Here is a 21610-nt window from a genome sequence, read left to right on the forward strand (position 1 = left end):
GTCGATAGAATCGCTGTTCAAACTTTTCTTCTATAACCTATGTGACTTGGCAGAAGCAAATAATTGACATGACATTATTTGCAGAAATGCCACACGTTATTTCCTCAATTGGGATCATATTCTCCTTTTAGTTTAATTAAAAATGGTGTCAGTTTAGAAATAGATTTTCAGGGGTTTTCTCAAAATAAATATCACTCCTCATATCTTGTGCGCATTGGTCAATGTTTGAGAGATGACCTCGTCCTTTGTCATTTTCAGGATATTGCTTTCTGAGGGGTAATCTTCCGTTATCAAATAACAGCGTCAACAACTAATAATGGCAAACTATGAAGGTAAATAGGTAATCCAGATGGAGACGTCTGCTGGCGTGAAACACGTGCTATGATATTTGGAATCGGTCATAAATGTAGTGATTAAAAACATGGGTTCTGCCCACAGTAGCAGTATATTTTAATATTTTACCGTCTTGCTTTATTGAACTCAAGTAAGCGACAAATGTTTTGTATTTTGTAATTTAAAGGGTTGTCCAATACTTTGATATTAATGATGAGTCATCCGCGTTACTTCATTGTGGTCTAACACCCGACAACCCCATGATCCGCTATTTTGGCAGCAACATATAAACTGTATACAAAAAGGATCACAGCTCCGTACACTGGAGCTTATCTACATGTCAGTAAGCTGTGCTGTTCCGCTCTGTACACCGCTGATTGCCAGAGCTAATAACAGCTGATCGATGGGTCGTCAGGACCCTGGCCCATCTGACAGTGATACTTTACCATAAGGATAGGTCATCAATATCAAGGTACTGGACGACCACATTAAAGAGGACTTTTTTGACAACTTTTTTTCTATTTGCACCTGCCTATCTCATCAAAATGGAGTTGAAGCATTAATTAAAAGTTTTTGCTTTTTTTAAGTCCTGACGCTGACATTGGTCTCCGGATGTAGTCTTTCATTACTTGTGCCTCGGCATTCCGTGGTGAACACTGCGTGCACAGAGCAAGAATAAATAACAGGGCTGTCGGCCCAAGCACTGCGGTCTTCAGGAATCTGCCCAAGGGCCGGATACAAAAACATTGAGGGCCGTCGTGGGCCTGAGTTTCCCCATCCCTGCTCTACGGTGTTGTGCAATCACAAAAAGCAGTGTCGTAGAGGGGGGAAAAAAGCAAAAGCCCACAGAGCAATCCAAAACAAGCATTTTCAGCATTTCCTGGTAAGACTTGATGCCTCACTTGGCCATGTTGAGAACTCACTGACGTTGCTTCCTGTCATTACAATGCCAGGAGAGGAGGAGTTACAGCGTGAAGTGCTGGGCAACAAAGAGCATCATGGCAGCAGCTTTCACACACAACATTCTGGACTTACTACATGTATCGGCGTATAACATCGTGACAGCTGTTGCAGGTCCATTGTGTCATATGTGACAAGAGCTGGTCCCATGATGCTGTATGCTGCTTCAACACTATACATACTTTGCTTGCTTCTCCCCACCCCTCTAGTATGACACTGCCTGCTTACGATTGGGCAGGATCATAGACGGGGAAAAAGTAATCGTCCCCCTTGGTTCAAGAGGGAACTTGCATACTGGATACAGTAAAATTTAGAAACCCATATTTCCACAAAGGAGTCTATAAAGGGAGGAGTTGGTTGTTTCGTTAGCCACATTATGCTTAAGTTGGCAATTACGGTAACAGAGTAGTGACCAGTTCTCTTTTACTCTTAATTTCATTTGAGTTGTGTGTTGCGATATACATTGCCTGCTACACATGGGTTTTGTGAAGCCTGTGAGTTCCCTAAAAAACAAAACTCATAGGGCCTAATTCTTCAAATATTTTTTGCCAGTTTTCCTGTGTAAATCTGCTTGACATGTTATATCTTTTGCAACTAGCAGTTGCACGAAATTTTGCGAATTTCAGTGTGTTTAACCCATTCCCAACCTACTCTATTGATTTTATTTATTTTTTTTTCAACAGTGGGTTAAATGTAGTATGGAAGGGACATGGCAAAAGTCGGCTGAGAAAATCATCCCTATTTTACATTCAAAGCGTGGCAAGAATTAAGGAAAGAGGCTAGAATATATTTCTTGTGTCGCTGAACGTCTCTAAATTAATTTGATGCATTTTGCTTCAACGCGGTACAAAACACCGGTCTAGATGAATCTGTGCCAAAATGTAATATTTCATGCACAATGCAGCCTACGCTTAAACTTCTGATTTAGCCATGACAAACCTGCCTTAGACTGATGTGCAGTTACTGTGATTTCCTGTCCCCCACAATGCAGTATGTGGTAGTCTCTTTAATTGGGTGTGAAATTACCTGGGAAGAGCTGGTTATTACAAGTAAAGATTTTCTTCTGCCCAGCAATAATATTCACTTGTATTGCAAAAGTAGCCTTCAAAATCTGAAAAGGGAAATAATAAATTGAAAAATGTATAAATAATAATAAATAAGTGTATACAACAATATTCACCTTTCAGTCAATAACTGTCCCACCTTTTAACACTACCAATTTTAGAATTTACTTTTCTGTGATTTTGTTTTTTAACTTGAGCTGTATTCAGAAATTAGGTTTTCTAATGCAGAGCTAGAAAACACACTATGAAATGATAACGTTTTAGCTGCCTGCAGACACTGCCCGTAGGAACGTAGTCTTATTATTGAGCTCTATAGATAAGATGTATTCATTAAACTCTTCCCTCTGTGGCTTTTTTATTCTTTGTTTTCCTTTTTTCAACCCTCTCGTCTTCCATTAGCCATATTTTTTTTGTCTAGGACTTACCTGCATGAAGATTTGGTTTTTGCATGAGGAATTGTAGTTTTGATTGCTGCCATTTAATTTACTGTATACAGTTCTGAAACCAGGACTGGAGAAAAGAGCACATTGTTTTTACAGTATGCAGTGTGCTGTTAAATTGCCATGTTAACTTTATCTGTGAATCAGTATAATTACAGCAAGTTTTTATAGTAGGAAAAAAAGAAAAACTTTTAAGCTCACCCAGTAGAAACATTCGTCTGTAGTCCACATAGTGTCCGAGCAAGGAAAAAACATCTCTGTCTGACGTTGAAACTTGTGCACTCTGGAAAGAAAAAAATCCAGCTCCAGGAATAAAAAGTATAAAAAATGTATTTAAACATATTAAAATATGAAAAACTGCTGACAAGCGAAAAGTTACATCATTTGGATGGAAGCTACCATGTAGTCGCTGGACGCGTTTTGAGCACAAATGGCGCTCTTAGACTTCAGCATAAGCCTAAACAGACGAACCCAATATACAGTATTACCACTAAAAACAGGTGAAAATAATTCAGCTAAATACTTTGGGTCACTACCATGCCGACTTTGCGGGAGGGAGAGAACCAAAGCAAAAACTGCAATAACAACAAGACATGTTTTTTTTTTCTTTCATGAATATTTTACACAACAGGCAAAATGGAAAAAAATAATATATTATCCATCACAATCCGTCGCTAATACAAGTCTATGAGAAAATGCAGGATCATGCCAATTTTTTTTTTCACGATCCTGCATCCTCAAAAAACGACGGATTGTGACGGGAGCTGAAAGACAGAAGTGTGAAAGAGGCCTTACCGACTCCACAGCCCTGCTGGCCAAGCATGTCTCAAGACCTAAGGCTACTTTCACACATCCGTCGGTACGGGGCCGTCGCAAACCCTCGGCCCGACGTACTGACGGATGTTGTGCTAAAATTAGCACAACGTGGGCAGCGGATGCAGTTTTACAACGCATCCGCTGCCCATTGCGATGAGCGGGGAGGAGGGGGCGGAGTTTCGGCCGCGTATGCGCGGTTCAAAATGGCGTACACGTCGCACAAAAAACGTTAGTGAACTTTTTCTATTCGCCACAACAGCACCCACTAGAGAGAGGGGATCCGCCCCTAGGAACAGGAAACCTACAGAGAGATAAAAGGGGCGGCCCCCCTCGCTCCTCAGTTGGTTTCCTGTTCCTAGATGGAGACCCACAGAGAAGACTCTATGGATTTAGGAAGAGGAAGACCTGCCTGGACTACCGCCTGTACGACTCTGCTGAGCGACAGGGGTTCCAGAGCAGGTAGACAGTCGGGGGAAGGATCCTGCGGGCTCCCCCCTCATCTGGTGCGGCTGACAGGCAGCCTGAAGATATCCAACGGTCTCCCTGCTGGGACACCGTTGTGGAGACGCCGACAGTGCGGGTACCTGGTGCGGCCGGTGATAGAGGACGTCCTCCGGGAGCAGCGGTGTGACGGTTCCGCGATCCGAGGCCCTCCTGTCCCTCCAAGGTAAGAGATGACATGGTGGGATGCAGCAGGCAGCGGCGTCTCCCGGTATACAGGACGCGGGCGCATGCGCAGTAGCGTCGGCGTCCCGGAAATGGAGATGAACTTCCGGGGCACGGTGTTGGAGATAATTTCCGGGGGAACCACCATATTGGATTCCCCCATGCGGTGCCATTACCCTAAACGCCGGATTTGTAAGTAAAAAAAAAGGACAAAACAAGGGGTGTGTACATTACTGCACTATAAAGTGTAGTCAGTAAGTGCAGTCAGCGTGCCGTTATGTCGTCCCAAGAGGAGGTCAGGGTGCACCCTATGGAAGAGCCATTAGTCCCTAGTGGTGAAGCCAGGAAAAGGAATAGTGGACACTCTAAAATAAGTGACTCCACTGATAAATCAGGAAGAAAATCCTCCCGTTCCACACCCCAAGCTAAGACATCTCCGCAGCCGGTATAAATATTATAGTTTCACTGAAGCTTATATTGATTCCTTTGCTTATATTATTTCTAGGCAAAGAGGACGGGGAAGAGTAAGCACAAACAATGTGCCATATGTACCGAACCCCTGCCTGACTCCTATCTTAAAAATCTGTGTCAGGCATGTATAGACAACACCTTACGGCAGGAGGAATCGGTTAAAATGAATGAGATACGGCTCATAATTCGGGAAGAACTTCAGTCGTTGGGAGGTGGTTCTACTTCTTCAGTAAATATGGAGAAACGAAAGAGAAAAATATCCTCTCCTAGAGCTGACACATCAGCGGAGAGTGGGGAGGTCGACTCTGATATTTCTCAGCAATCTAATTCCTCAGAGGAAGAGGACTTCGTCTGTTTTCCAACTGAGGGCATAAACAACCTAGTAAAATCAGTGAGAAATACGATGGGGGTATCTGAATCAAAAAAACCCCAGACACCACAAGAAGTTATGTTCGCTGGTCTTTCTCAGAAGAAAGGCCACGTATTTCCAATAAATCAGGCCATAAAAGATCTCGTTAAAAAAGAATGGAGTAGAGGTCAAAAGGGGTTGGTCCCAATATCCTGTAAGAGACGCTACCCCTTTGATGATGAAGATTTGAATACCTGGGCCAAGATACCAAAAGTCAATGCAGCAGTTGCGTCTACATCTCGCCGTTTCTCCTTACCAGTGGAGGATGCATCCTTATCAGATCCTATGGACCGGAAATCAGACGCACTCCTTAAAAAATCGTGGGAAGCCTGTGTCACGGCATTCAAGCCGGCTATTTCAGCCACATGTACTGGCAGATCAATGCTAGTCTGGCTGGATCAGCTGGATCAAAAGATTAAAAGTGGCGTATCCAGAGAAAAATTACGGGCATCTATCCCTTTGATTAAAGGTGCAGCGGCTTTTATATCAGATGCCTCAATTGATTCCCTCCGCCTGGCGGCCAGAACAGCTAATCTCGCTAATACGGCTCGGCGGGCTTTATGGTTAAAGAACTGGAAGGGGGATGCCCAGTCAAGATCCAAATTATGTTCCATACCCTGTCAGGGTGAGTACCTGTTTGGAACAGTCCTTGATGATATTCTCACTAAGGCAGGCGAGAGGAAGAAAGGAAGCCACCATTCGGAAGAAAGGGAGGCTTCAGAGACAGGTGGAATAATAAAGATTTCAAACAAAAAGGAAATCTGTTTAATAAACGCCCCTTCAAGCCAACCGATAAATTCCATCAGTGATATTTCTCCGGTGGGTGGAAGACTAAAACAATTCAGTCATCAATGGAAAGAAATAACAACTAATCCATGGGCTAATGAATTAACATCCTCAGGCCTCACACTAGACTTTATTAGAACTCCTCCGGATTCTTTCCTTCTTACCACCTTAAGATCCAAGCCTCAGCAAGAGGCACTTGAAACCGAGGTTAAATCCCTCCTACGCAAAAATGTCCTAGTAGAGGTTCCATCTTCCCAGATAGGGAGAGGCTTTTACTCTCCCTTGTTTCTGATTAGTAAGCCGGATGGCTCTTTCAGAACTATAATCAATTTGAGGAAGCTGAATTCCTTTATAAGACCTAAAACATTCAAAATGGAATCCATTCGTTCAGCTATAAAAAATCTATTTCCAAATTATTACATGGTAGTATTGGATCTTAAAGATGCTTACTACCATATTCCCATTCATAATTCACACCAACAATTTCTTCGGGTAGCAGTTTATATAGAGGGGCAAATTCGTCATCTACAATATAGAGCAATGCCCTTCGGGTTATCTATGGCCCCAAGGATTTTTACTAAGTTACTATCAGAAGTAATGTCTTTTTTACGGGTAAAGGATACTTTGGTCATCCCATATCTAGATGACCTATTGATTGTAGGAAAGAGCCCCCTACAGTGTGAGCAGAGATTACGGGAAGTAGTGTTATCCTTACAATCCCTGGGTTGGCTAGTTAATTGGGAAAAATCTAGACTTCAGCCTGTAACGTGTCAGAAATTCCTTGGGCTCCTTCTGGATTCGGTTGACAAGATTTGTAAACTGCCTGAGGATAAGAAAATCTCCATAGTTGATAAGGTGTCCTCAGCAATAAAAAGACGTAGTATGTCACTAAGACAGGTCATGTCGTTGCTAGGCTCTCTAACATCGTGCATTCCTGCGGTACAGTGGGCACAGTTCCATACTAGGCAGCTACAAAAATTTGTATTGGAGGAGGACATTAAGAATAGAGGATGTCTGGATAGAACAGTTTTCCTAACATCGAAAGTATTACACTCCCTTAGGTGGTGGTTGGATCAGAATAACCTTTCAAAGGGGGTTCTATGGGTAATCACTCCTTCTAGTGTTGTGACCACAGATGCTAGTCCTGAAGGCTGGGGGGCACATTTTCAGGATCAATGGGTTCAGGATCTTTGGTCCAGCTCAGATCTTAATAATTCCTCGAATGTCAAGGAGTTGAGGGCGGTATATTATTCCCTTCTCCACTTTCTTCCCCAGCTCAGCGGCTCTCATACAAGAGTATTCTCCGACAACACCACTGCGGTGGCTTATCTGAACCATCAGGGAGGTACAAGGTCGGACAAACTCAGGGAGGTGGCATCAGACATCATGGAGTTAGCCGAAGGTCATCTACTATCACTATCGGCAGTACACATCAGAGGCACAGACAACTTTCGTGCCGATTTCCTGAGCCGTCATACTCTTCATCAAGGGGAATGGATGCTGAGCAGGAAGATTTTCAAATCAATAACAGCTCGATGGGGTGTTCCTCAAATAGACTTGTTTGCCACAAGAGCCAACCGTCAAGTCAAGATGTTTGCCTCTCTAAACAGGGAGGACAAGCCAGACATACTCGATGCCCTCCAGACGCCATGGACATTCGATCTGGCCTATGCTTTCCCTCCATGGAATCTATTACCTATAGTAATAAGAAAAATAAGGGAGGAGGGCGCAAAAGTTCTGTTGATAGCCCCATTTTGGCCGAAGAGGCCATGGTTCTCATGGCTGAGGGCGATGTCCGTGTCAGATCCATCGATTCTGCCTCAGTCCAAGGACCTGCTCTCTCAGGGTCCATTCCTCCATCCTCAGGCAAAGGGCATGAACTTAACTGCCTGGAGTTTGAGAGGCGGTTACTAAATCTCAGGGGGTTTTCTAATGGGTTAATCGATACTCTTATGAAGAGCAGAAAACCTTCAACTACCAGGATTTATGTTAGAATTTTCCTCTGAGATTCCTATATTTGCAATGTTAGAATTTCTACAAAAAGGGCTGTAATTAGGGCTCTCCGTGAGCACTCTGAAGGTGCAGGTTTCAGCATTAGGAGCTGTTTTTAATCATAACATTGCAGGAAATAAATGGATATCCCGGTTTATATCCGCTTGTGAAAGATCAAAACCAATTAACATTCCTCGGGTTCCTCAGTGGGATCTTTCGATAGTTTTAAATGCATTAACACAACCACCTTTTGAGCCTCTCCATACAGCCTCACTAAAGAATATTTCTTTGAAGACGGTTTTGCTAGTGGCGTTAGTCTCTGCCAGAAGAGTGAGCGATCTCCATGCATTATCTATAGATCCTCCCTTTTTAACGGTAACATCAGATAGGATACTTTTAAAAACAGATCCTTGTTATCTCCCTAAGGTGGCTTCTACCTTTCATAGATCCCAGGAGATCTTGTTACCCACCTTTTATGAGAACCACTCAACTCCAGAAGAAGAAAGACTTCACACCCTAGATGTAAAAAGGTCTGTCCTAGCCTATTTAGAGAGAACTAGGGACTGGAGGAAGAGAAGGGCTCTCTTTGTGTCTTTCCAGGGTAAAACCAAGGGTGCCGGAGTCACAAAGAACACATTATCTCGCTGGATCAGAGAGGCCATAATCTGGGCGTATAAAGCTGGAGGGAAGATCCTCCAATGCATGTGGGAGCGCACTCTACAAGAGCCTTGTCGACTTCCTGGGCAGAAAGGGCGAATGTGCCAATAGACCTTATATGTAAGGCTGCAACTTGGTCTTCACCAAATACCTTCTATAAGCATTATAGATTAGATCTATCCTCTGCTTCTGATCTAACTTTTGGTGTATCGGTCCTTGACTCAGTAAACCCACCCAGTCTATAGTCTCTGCAATTCTCTCTAGTGGGTGCTGTCGTGGCGAATAGAAAATACCGGATTACGTACCGGTAATGCTCTTTTATAGAGCCCACGACAGCACCCGTTCACATCCCTCCCTTTTCTGTATATAGTTGCACATGGTGCTTGTTTGGTGAGATGTAAATATTAGAAAGATGTAGCATGAAGTTGTAAATATGTGTATATATATGTATATACTTGGACCTATTAACTAAAACTTGGCGGCGGTTCCTCCTATTCTCTGTAAAACAACTGAGGAGCGAGGGGGGGCCGCCCCTTTTATCTCTCTGTAGGTTTCCTGTTCCTAGGGGCGGATCCCCTCTCTCTAGTGGGTGCTGTCGTGGGCTCTATAAAAGAGCATTACCGGTACGTAATCCGGTATTTTTTTGTGCGTCGCGTCCGCCCAAACACGACGGATGCGACGTGTGCTCATCCGTCGCTAGTACAAGTCAATTGGCAAAAAACGCATCCTGCAAGCACATTTGCAGGATCCGTTTTTTGCCCATAGCGACGGATTGCGATGGAGCAAAAAAGACGGAAGTGTGAAAGTAGCCTAAACCCTGTTGTGCATCTGTGGAGCATCCTCAAACAGAAGGTGGAGGAGAACAAGGTCCTGCACATCCACCAGCTCCGTGATGTTGTCATGTAGGAGGATTCCAGTGGCAACATGTGAAGCTCTAGTGAACTCCATGACCAAGAGAGTTAAGGCAGGGCTTGAAAATAATGCTGACCACACAAAATTTTGACACACTTGCCATTTTCAGTTAGGGGTGTACTCTCTTTTGTTGCCAGCAGTTTGGACATTAATGGCTGTGTGAGTTATTTATTGGGCACACCAAATTTTACACTGCTATACAAGCTGTTCTCTGACTCCTTCACATTGTATCAAAGTGTCCTATTGTCAGTGTTGTCCCCTGAAAAGATATAATAAAATATTTACAAAAATGTGACGGATGTACTCACTTTTCTGATATATTGTACATTTTTTTGAGTATTATTTTGACTAAACTTTCCCCGTGTCATAATGTTGTGGTATCTGTTATACTGTTGAGATGTGGTTATTTCCAAGAATCTAATGTGTTGTATGTTTTTTGTTTAGACTTTGATGTGAACTTCTTCTGGCACTGGAGCAGATTTGTGGACTACGTGCAGTGTGTGCTGGCATTCACTGCAGTGACCGGGTACATCACTTACCTGTCTCTGGACTCTGTACTCTATGTAGAAGGCCTGGGGTTTCTGGCCGTGTTTACTGAGGCTATGCTTGGAGTTCCACAGCTTTATCGGAATCACCAGAATAACTCAACCGAAGGAATGAGGCAAGTGTCATTATATAACATACTAATGTCATTGCAGTACTAAAGGATTTCTCTCATCGGAGGCCAACCCCTTCTGAAATGAGCTGCGGCAGCTTTTATCCAGTGGTAGGCAGTTATATGACATTTTCTAAGTTTAGAAGGAATCTGCTAGTTGAATCAGGCTGCCCAAACCATGGACATCATGGATGCACGATGGCAGCCAGTCATGATGTTCTCTGAAATGCTCTCTATTTCCCTTAACTGATTTTTTTTTTTCTTACCTGCCTGTTGTGCGTTCTTGTTCTGTGACTGCTCCGTGCCGGGGATTCAGAAGCCTCTACTGACGTCACGTCTACAGGGTGGAGGCTTCTTTTCTGCCGCATTCTGTCAGCGGTGCAGGACTTCCGATGTCATTCTGATTGACAGCCAGATCCCCGCTGCCTCCCTGAGGGAGCCGGCTGTCAATCAGAATGACGCCACAGTCGCGCCAGTAGAGGGAGCTGAATCCCCAGTGGTCTGTGACCACTCTGTGCCGGGGAAGAACTGCACCGTGCACAACAGGTAGGTAAGTTGCAATTACCTGCCTGTTACTATTTAGGTACATTTTTTGTTGTTTTTGTAAAGTCCTGGAATGCCTCCTTTAAAGATATGATGAGCGAACGAGCTCTGATTAGGTGGTATCCGAGCATGCTGTAGTGACTTTGGCATTTTGCAGCTGTCGAACAGTCACAAGGCATGCAGCCACGCGGATTCAAATATCTTTTTCGAGCATCACGAAGAAGTTTTACAGTCAGCTAAACCGCTATACCGGAGGTCCAATAAGGAGACTGTGGTTGAGTCTGTGCTTTATTAAACGTAGTGGTATATTGATGCGGTGAAACTGTGAACAATGATATACATAGAATCAGTGCATGGCATAGAACAGATACATAATACACATGATATACATTATGCATAACATTTAGAAAGCTAGTGACTAAACTAGGAGTACAACTGGTTAAACTAAGCTAATATAGAGCAGAAATATCTATAGGAAGCATAAAGACATACCGGCAATGCAATCGCAAGGGGGATGAAGTGAAGCGTCTTTCCTTGAAGGCAAACTGAAGAAAGTGAAAGGAAAAATGGAGGGAAATGGAGGCTGAGCTACCATAATGCATTGCAAAGGAGGAGGAGAATCAGATAATGGATAATACAAAAACAAGATTGAACTGCCAACATAACTCTGACCGCTAGAGGGAGCCAAAGCACTAAAAACAAATAAAGAATCTGTTGAACCTGCAAGATCCAAGTTGGATAACAGAGGTCATTGTATGTAGTGTAGACACCTGAGGGTGGATTTCAGCATCTGAGTCCTCTCCTACTAGTTCAAAGGTGTCTGGAAAACATTCCTCAATGTACAATAGTTTTGGTCCAGAGAGCCACGTTGTGCTTCCTAGTCGACTTGCGTCAACTGCTCTAGTTGCATGATCTGCGGGATTCTGGTCTGTGGGTATGTAATGCCACTGCTTTGGATGAACTGATCTCCTGATTCGTAGCACTCTGTTATTGACATAAACGTAGAATCGCCTGGTTTCGTTGTGGATATATCCCAGGACTACTTTGCTGTCTGAGTAGAATTTGGCCTGTGTCAGGTCGATATCCATTTCGGATGCGATGAACTCCGCTAACTCAACGGCTAAGACTGCGGCACAAAGCTCTAACCTGGGTATAGTGTGCTCTGGTTGTGGTGCGAGTTTGGCCTTTCCCATGACGAAACCAATGTGGCACTGATATTTGGAGTCTACAGTTTTGAGGTAGGCAACAGCGGCAATTGCTTTGACAGAAGCATCTGCAAATGCGTACAGTCTTTGGCTCTGTATCTCAGTAGATGGCACAGGGGTGTATGGTCTTGGCATACGCAAGTTGGAGAGTGCCGCTAACGAGTTCTTCCACTCTTCCCACTGGATCCTCTTATCAGGTGGCAGAGGTGCATCCCAGTCAGATGTTTCCCTAGTTAAGTCTCTTAGTAGGGCCTTGCCTTGTATAGTAACAGGAGCTGCGAAACCCAAGGGGTCGTACAGACTGTTGATGGTAGACAGGACGCCTCTACGTGTGAAAGGCCTTTCTTCCTGGCTGACCTGAAAGGTGAAAGTGTCTGATTGTAGATTCCAGAGAAGCCAGAGGCTGCGTTGCATTGGTGCGGGGTCTGACCCCAGGTCCAGGTCTCTGAGACCATTACATAGGTCCTGAGAAGGGAACGCTTCCATGAGTTCTTGGCTGTTTGAGGCTATTTTATGAAGCCTAAGGTTCAAGCAGGCAAGCATGTCCTGAGCTCTCCTGAGAAGACTGATGGCAGTCTCATTTGAAGGCATGGCTTTTAGACAGTCGTCGACATAAGTCCTTTTCTATGAATTGTCTGACATCTGCTCCGTATTCTGCTTCTCCTTCCTGAGCCGACCTTTTGAGTCCGTAAATGGCGACTGCAGGTGAAGGACTGTTGCCAAAGATGTGCACTCTCATGCGATACTCTGTGACTTCTTTAGTAGGATCATTGTCTCTGTACCAGAAGAATATTAGGAAGTTCCTGTCTCTCTCTCTCACAAGGAAACAATGGAACATTTGCTGGATGTCAGCGATGAAGGCAATGGAATCCTTACGGAAGCGCATAAGTACATACAGTAGTTTGTTATTGAGGTCTGGTCCTGTCAGCAGAACGTCATTCAGGGAGACATCATTAAATTTAGCACTGGAATCAAACACGACTCTGATCTGGCCTGGTTTCTTAGGGTGGTATACTCCGAACATGGGTAGGAACCAGCATTCTTCAGAGTCTTTGAGAGTGGGAGCTAGTTCTGCGTGACCGTTTTCAAAAATCTTTGACATGAAGGAGAAAAAGTGATCTTTCATCTCTGGTTTCTTTTGCAGATTACGTTTGAGAGAGGAGAAACGTTGTAATGCCTGATTTCTGTTGCTCGGTAGACGTGGTCTGTGGGTTTTGAAGGGAAGAGGTGCGACCCAGCTGTTGGTCTCATCTTTAACGAGTCCCTTGTCCATTACCTCTAAGAACAACTTGTCCTCTACCGACATTGCCACTTGGTTGTCCTGCTTTGTTCTCTGGAAGACTGTGCACCCTAACTGATCCTCATAGCTTCCCGACACTATACTGCTGTCGTGAGTAAAGTCTATTAGATGGTTGGGCAGTTGGATGCTGTGTGGCAGTTCCCTGACATGGAACTCATTGTTACAAGGTTGAAACAGAGATGGACGTCCTTTCTCCAATGTATTTGTCAGCATGCTTGTCACAGAAGATGGGGCGTGCATGCGTCCCAAGCATACGTTGCCAATTATGACCCATCCTAGGTCTAGCCTTTGGGCATAGGGAGCATTGTGGAGTCCATTGATATGACGTCTCACTTTATGAACCTGCAGGATATCTCTCCCCAACAGCAGAATTATCTGGGCCTGATGGTCGAGTTCTGGTATAAGGTGTGCTATTCGTTTTAAGTGAGCGTGATGGATTGCTACATCTGGTGTAGGGATTTCAGATCTATTGTCTGGGATCTGGTTACATTCGATGATCGTAGGAAGTGGTAGGCAGAATTGTCCGTCTAAAGACTCGATCTGGTAGTCAGTAGCTTTCCTGCCTGCTGTTGTCACAGTACCTGCACACGTCTTTAAGGAGTAGGGAGTGCTTGGCCCTTTGATGTTGAATAGGTCAAAGAACGTTGATCTAGCCAAGGATCGATTACTTTGATCATCCAAGATAGCATATAGTCTTACAGCTTAGTCTCTATGGCCCTTCGGGTATACTTTGACGAGGCATATTTTTGAACAGGACCTACTGTCTATTGTCCCTTTGCAGACCTCGGTGCATTGTGAAGTGATCTCTGGCGTAGCTGTATCAGTGTTCCTTTCCTCCCCGCCATGCTCACTGTCAGCAGGCGTGTTTTGTGTACTCCATGGAGCTGGGCCAGGGTGTAGATCCGTGTTATGGTCTGTGGTGCCACATTCTGTGCATTTTACACTGACCTTGCAATCCTTGGCGAGATGAGCTGTGGACGAGCAGCACTTGTAGCAGATACCGTTTTCTTTCAGGAAGCTTCTGCGATCTGGCATAGATTTTCCTCTGAAGGCTTTGCATTTCAGGAGAGGATGAGGCTTCTGATGAAGAGGGCACTGCTTGTCAGGGTCCTGCACCTTTGTCTCTGATTGGGAGCAGCCAGCAGACCTGTAATTAGAACCTGGAGAAGAAACATAAGTCTTGTGTACTTCCACAGATGTTCTGCGTGGATTTGCAGGTGGTGACGGTGTGGCATATGGTATTGCAAAGTCAAAGCTGGGATCGTTTCTAATTCTCGCTTGTTGGTGTATGAAGTCTACAAAAACGGAGAAGGGAGGGAATGGAACGCTGTGTTTGTATTTGTACGTGGAACCATGTGTGAGCCACCTCTCCTGTAGGTTGTAGGGCAACTTCTGGACTATAGGGTTAACACCTCTGGCTGTGTCGAGAAATGCAAGTCCCTGTAGGTTGTCCTCGTATTTGGCAACTTGGACTTCCTTTAGCAAGTCGCTTAGCTCTCTAAGTTTCTGGAGACCTTTGTTAGATATTTTAGGAAAGTCATCGATTCTTTTGAACAAGGCTCTTTCTATTACTTCTGCTGAGCCGTAACACTCATCCAGCTTTTTCCAGATCTCTTTGAGGCCAGTCTCAGGGCGGTTTATATTAATGTCTCTGATCCTTACTGCGTGTTTGACTGACTCTTCTCCCAGGTATTTGACTAACAGGTCTATCTCTTCCCTGTGTTGCAGCCCCAAGTCTCTAATGACATTTTGGAAGGAAGCTTTCCAAGCTCTGTAACCTTCAGCTCGGTCAGTGAATTTCATGAGTCCCTTGGCAACCAGTTCACGTCGTGTGAAGAACTTGGCAAATTCTGTCGTGAACCTGTTGTCAGCAGAGTATACTGGTGATGGGTCGCCCTGATAGTGATGTGAGGTGCGTTCGTACCTGTTAGTGTCCTCATGGTGGCGCCAGCCGGTGTCGTATTGCTTCGGCCTGATGTACGGTGCGTCAGCAGGGTGATCCACGTTGGTTACCTGATGAGGGGCAAGGTAGTCATTAGCAGAGTTGTTTTGCCTCACATTTTCGAGTTTGTTTCTGTCCTGAGCCTCGTGACGACTCTCGCTCACTTCGCTGGAGGTGTCGTATTCTGGTTTTGGTACTGGTTCAGGGTTATAGTTTGGATCAGGAAGGTCATTAACATACTGAGATGTGCGTTTTGGTGAGTCTTGCAGTGGAAACTCCAGACTCGACGTACTGCTTTGGGTATGCAGCTTGGGATTTTGCGCGGCTTCTAGCGATTCTGCTTCGGCGAGGGCTGCGGCAGCTTCCCTTTTTGCTGCTAGGCTTTCTAAGGCGGCATCCACACGTGCCTTCTCTAACTGCGACCTTCTCTCTTGATCGGCTCTCTCATCATCTATGCGTGCTTTTTCTAACTGCAACCTTCTCTCTTGATCGGCTCTCTCATCATCTATGCGTGCTTTTCCTAACTGCAACCTTCTCTCTTGATTGGCTCTCTCTAAGCGCGACCTTCTCTCTTCGTCATCTAGGCGTGCTTTTTCTAATTTAAGTTGCATCTCTTGGTCAGCAAAGCTCGCTCGTATTTTGGCAGCTTCAGCATTTGCGCGGGCAATGGCGACAGCGCTGCTGATGGATGTTGTCTTTGAGGAGACGGAAGTAACAGATCTTGTCCTATGCGATTTGTGAGACATGGTGTCTTGGGAAAGTGCTTGGCTGTGCAGAGATTGCTGTAGCTGTATTTAGTCTCTGAGTAGCCGGTAACTTGAATCCCACTAGTTGGATGGCTGCCGTTTCACTGTTCTGTCCTCACTAAATGAGGCAGGCTCATACTTAGTTATACAGTCAGCTAAACCGCTATACCGGAGGTCAAATAAGGAGACTGTGGTTGAGTCTGTGCTTTATTAAACGTAGTGGTATATTGATGCGGTGAAACTGTGAACAATGATATACATAGAATCAGTGCATGGCATAGAACAGATACATAATACACATGATATACATTATGCATAACATTTAGAAAGCTAGTGACTAAACTAGGAGTACAACTGGTTAAACTAAGCTAATATAGAGCAGAAATATCTATAGGAAGCATAAAGACATACCGGCAATGCAATCGCAAGGGGGATGAAGTGAAGCGTCTTTCCTTGAAGGCAAACCGAAGAAAGTGAAAGGAAAAATGGAGGTAAATGGAGGCTGAGCTACCATAATGCATTGCAAAGGAGGAGGAGAATCAGACATGGATAATACAAAAACAAGATTGAACTGCCAACATAACTCTGACCGCTAGAGGGAGCCAAAGCACTAAAAACAAATAAAGATATGAACATTCATACTGAGAAACCTGCAATTACGCAAACAGATAATCAGGGTAACAATATTAGATGGCGGAGACAGAACACTCGGCTAGCACACGACTACACTCGGATAACACCTTATCCAAGCAAGGTCGCTCATCACCACTGGAGACTATAGAAATAGGTGTGACCAGAGAAGGGGTTACATTAATTGTCCGTTCATCAGATGTAATTTTCGAGCGTACTATTGAACTGCTACAATTTGACGAGTAAAAGTATTTACATTTGTTCCTAGCTGGCAAACAGCATTGTAGACTAGGTGATCCCAGAGCTCTCCGTAATGAGAATTTTCCAAGAAGGGAACATAGGGGGGTGTGAATGACATTTTTTATGTGTAGCCGGTCTGGGTAAATCTCAGGAGTCAGTTAGTCAAACCACCTAGAAACTTGCTTCTGGCATCTAACCCATTGGGTTGTTTTTCTATTGCTTTCTATGGATGGTCAGATATTTTATAGCAAGTCAGCAATATGAACATCTCCTAAAGGTTTTAAAGTTTTGCATACTCCGGTGAATAGTTTTTTTTAATCATTTTAATTTTATATGTTCTCTTTCTGCTTTGTCTCACATCATTTTCCACCTTTTTTTCCCTTGCATTCATAATTTTTTGTTCACATTTTTATATTTCTCCTTTGTTTACTTGCCTTCTTTAACAATTTCTGCAAATAGTGTGTATGTATGTGCATTAATCATTTAAATTAAAAATGACCTGCTATATTGCTGTGGCCACGTGTTACTTTAAAGACTATAAAAAAAATATTGAATAGTTTACATACTCAGGACTGGCATGATTCTTTCTTTTTTTTTTTTTTTTTTTCCATTCCCGGGTTTTTCTATAGAAATCAAATACTGCCATAAAAAAAACATGATTAAAAAGTTACAATACAAAAATGTCACGAAAAATAGTTAAAAAATACTGAAACCATTCTGAAACAATTACGATATACCGTATGTGTGAATGAGGCCTTAAAGTGAAACGAAAAATGCATATAATAAAACTTTCTGCTGCATCTTTGTGTGTGGGGCAGGGGAGTTTTCCAAAATAATGCCCCCTCTTGTTGCCTCCTTCATGCAGTCTTCAAAGTACCGGTATGTGCAAAAACTTTACAACATCTGCCTGTATAATGTATAATATAGCATTGCATATGTCGCCTATTGACACCTCTGTTGACTTGTGAAAAGTTGTGTGTGTGTGTGAGTAAGAAGGGAGCTGGCTATTAGACAGGAGAACATTTAGCTTTCCCTTTTGATTAATGTTTTATTGGATTGTCTATTAAAATTCTCAGTAAAATAGACTTTATAACCTTGCCACGCTTCATTAATCCCTAATCCAAGCTTCCATCTTTCCTGACAACATTAAAGGGAATTTGTTACCCCAAAATCGAAGATGAGCTAAGCCCACCGGCATCAGGGGCTTATCTACAGCATTCTGTAATGTTGTAGATAAGCCCCCAATGTATCCTGAAAGATGAGAAAAAGAGGTTAGATTACTCACCCGGGGCGGTCCCGCTGCGGTACGGTCCGATGGGTGTTGCAGTGCGGTCCGGGGCCTCCCATCTTCTTACGAAGACATCCTCTTCTTGTCTTCACGCTGCGGCTCCAGTGCAGGCGTACTTTGTCTGCTCTGTTGAGGGCAGAGCAAAGTATTGCAGTGTGCAGGTGCCTGGAAAGGTCAGAGAGTACGTGATCGTAAGAAGATGGGAGGCCCTCGACCGGACCGCGACGCCCACCGCAGCGGGATCGCCCCTGGGTGAGTATAATCTAACCTCTTTTTCTCATCTTTCAGGATACATCGGGGGCTTATCTACAGCATTCCAGAATTCTTTAGATAAGCCCTTGATGCCGGTGGGCTTAGCTCATCTTCGATTTTGGGGGTGACAGGTTCCATTTAAAGAATTCCATTACTTGGACAACTCCTTCTCATACCCCACGCTTGGCCCCGATTTAAAAAAATAAAAAAGCTTATGCAGTGCGCGTGGTGCTGGGCTGTGCTTCGTGGAGAAGCTCTGCCCATAGCCCAGTCACTTGAGTTGACTGGTTCCAGACTTGGTGATGCCGGGCTAGCTTCCAGTTCTGGAAGTTGACGTGACCTCACCGGACTCCGCTGCTGTCATGTGATAGGGGTGAGCGGACAGTGAAAGCGCCACTCACAGGCACATTTGGAATCGCAAGGTATTTGAACAAAGCCTTACTTCAAGGTTTACATTGCACTGTGTGTAATAGGGGAATTGGGGAAGGGTGGGTTTCTTGTGGGAGGGGAGTGGTGGGAAGGGGTTGTAATTGTTCTTGTTTAATAATCTTTTGTTTAAGTATTTACAGAAAAAGAAAAAAACGTACAAATTTAATTGATAAAAAGAGAGAGGCTGCGCTGAAATGCAAGCCAAGCCTGGGGTCCCGGAGAGTAAAGAAATTCCTTTAGCACCTATCCTTGGCCTGACAGCACGAACGTAGACCAGGGTTGGGCAGAACAATCTGCTAATCTCTAGTTCTGACTAAATATAAAGCTACTGGCAGACACTTTAATCCATCGCTTCCTGCTATGTGCAACCATTTTCAGAATCTTTCATTTACGTGTCCCATTATTGTCACTGGTCTGAAAATGGTATAGGATGTACAATGTATGCTGTATTACTAAGTCCTCTAAAACCTTTCCTAGTACTTTTCCTATGACATGTTCCCCTGTCGCATTCGGTTACCACCGACAACCCCATATTGACAGACCACTTTAGACATCAGCTTCTTGGCTAGAGTTTTCGTGGTTGTTTTTGCCCAAGGGCAGGCCTCGGGCCATCTTGAAAAGAGATCCACACAGACAAGGGCATACTCATATGTGCCTTTGTTGTTACTGTATGAAATCAATCTGCAGTCCCTGAAATTAGTATAATTGCCTTAGGTTGCGTCCTTGACAGTTTTTCCTGGATTGTTGAGGGCACAGGCAGAGACATGCAGCAGCAGCAGCCTGATTAACTCTAGTGTTAGCCAATGATGATTCACCATACTTGCCATGGCTTCTTTAGTGTAATCACTTGGATGATGTTTTAAATGGCTCATCATAGGATGAGTGAAGTCAACACCCTTTTCCCAATCTCCTCACATTGCACACACTTGTTGCTCCCTTACTTTTGCATCCTTCTATAGACTGCTGCTGTCCTTTAGGCTAGGTTCACATTATGTTAACAGCAGCCTGTTCAACACATGCGTTAACGGGCTGCTGTTAACGCAAGTGCCGACATTCCATCGCGCTAGTGCAGATACAGCTAGCAGATGCTCTATCTGTGCTAGCAGTGACGGACCCGGAAACGCTGCCGCCCGCGTCTCGGGGTCCATCACTCAATGACGGCACATTGCTAGTGCACGCCCATTGTCCATCATAGGACTTAGGCCTCTTTCACACTAACGTCTTTGTAGTCCCGTCGAGATATGTCGTTTTTTGAGAAAACCGGATCCTGCAAAAAAATTTGCAGGATCCTGCATTTTCTCATAGACTTGTATTAGGCTTCTTTCAGACTTCCTTCGGTACGCGGCCATCGCTAAGCGTCAGCGCGACATACCGACGGACGTTGGAGTTTTTAGCACAACGTTGGCAGCGGACGCAGTGTTTTAACGCATCCGCTGCCCATAATAAAGTCTTAGGGAGGAGGGGGAGGAGTTAAGGCCGTGCATGCGCAGCAAAAAATGCAGGACAAGACGTACGAAAAAACGTTCCCTTGAACGTTTTTTTGCTACGACGGTCCGCCAAATACCACACTGTAACTGTTGTTGGGTAATGTTAACGAGTTTTTCTATTTTGTGTCCAAATTATGGTACCCCATGATCCTGTATACTTGGTTATTTGGTGATATTAGGCCAGATGGTGTCACTGTTTGGTTGTAACCACACCAAGCAGCGATAATGCTATTTTAAATGTATTTGTTGTGGGTTTTGTGTGCAATAATAAAATTTGTTAAAAGGTGATCCCTGCTTCTGTGCAAGTGTCCTTGTTCTTTGGTTGTTTCACTTTTTGATATAGACTAGCTGCAGGTAGATCCCTTTAATATTATATATTTTTGATGGTGCCCTCCTTGTGTGTTTTATATGGGGTCCGCCAAATACCGACGCATCCAGTGCACGACGTATGGAACGTGTGTCCATATGTCGCGATGCACGGTAATACAAGTCTATGTGAAAAAAATGCATCCTGCGGGCAACTTTGCAGGATGCTTTTTTTTCACAGAACGACGCATTGCGATGTGTTAAAAAAAGAAAAAACTTAAGTGTGAAAGTAGCCTTAGCGATGGATGGCCACACGTGTCGTCCGTCGTGCACTGGATCCTGCGGAATTTGACTGGCCGTCTTTTGGAAAAAAAACGTTTAAAGAAACTTTTTTTGTCTGCAGTGGTAAAACGGGCCTGGACGCCTCCTACGTCATAAGTCGTTCCACAGAATGGGAGCCTATGGACGGATCCTGTTTTTACATTTGAGCATGCCCGGAAGCATTTTCCAACCTGGGGGGGGGGGGGGGGGAAATCTCTCCCTCTCTCTCTCCCTCTTCTCTCCCTCTCCTTTCCCTCTCCTCTCCCTCTTCTCTCACTCTCCTCTTCCTCTCCCTCTCCTCTCCCTCTCTTCTCCCTCTCTTCTCCCTCTCTTCTCCCTCTCTTCTCCCTCTCTTCTCCCTCTCTTCTCCCTCTCTTCTCCCTCTCTTCTCCCTCTCTTCTCCCTCTCTTCTCCCTCTCTTCTCCCTCTCTTCTCCCTCTCTTCTCCCTCTCCTATATAATAAATACATTCGTTTTCTTTTTGTCTTAGATTTTTTGCAAAACTGAAGTTTTTCATTAATTAGTTTTTATATTACGAGCTGCAAATTGCCTCTTCAGAGAAAAAGAGGACTTGAAATCTATAGCGCCACCTGTTGGAAGTAGGGATCCTACAAGTCACAATCAACCCTTCAACGAGTCTTGTAATATGACTTGGGATAAAAGCCAAATCAGTATCTCAATTTGCAGACACGGTGTGTCGGGCTATTGGCCCTCATCAGTGCAAAGCATGAGAATTGATTTGGCTAGGTGAGAGGCTCTGG

At 44.3% G+C, this 21610-nt stretch overlaps 1 protein-coding gene across 6 annotated transcripts in view; it reads left to right on the forward strand.

Annotated features, from left to right (window-relative positions):
• The window catches only part of SLC66A2 (solute carrier family 66 member 2), a 180823-nt gene that overhangs the window by 106289 nt on the left and 52924 nt on the right, over positions 1-21610 (forward strand). For all 6 annotated transcript variants that reach the window (XM_069730923.1, XM_069730920.1, XM_069730925.1 and 3 more), the window contains one exon: positions 9951-10167. In XM_069730923.1, the coding sequence (XP_069587024.1) occupies positions 9951-10167 (217 nt within the window). The remainder of the gene's footprint in view (positions 1-9950; positions 10168-21610) is intronic.

The sequence above is a fragment of the Ranitomeya imitator genome, chromosome 6, assembly GCF_032444005.1.
Source record: "Ranitomeya imitator isolate aRanImi1 chromosome 6, aRanImi1.pri, whole genome shotgun sequence".
In the NCBI taxonomy this organism is placed as follows: Eukaryota; Metazoa; Chordata; class Amphibia; order Anura; family Dendrobatidae; genus Ranitomeya; species Ranitomeya imitator.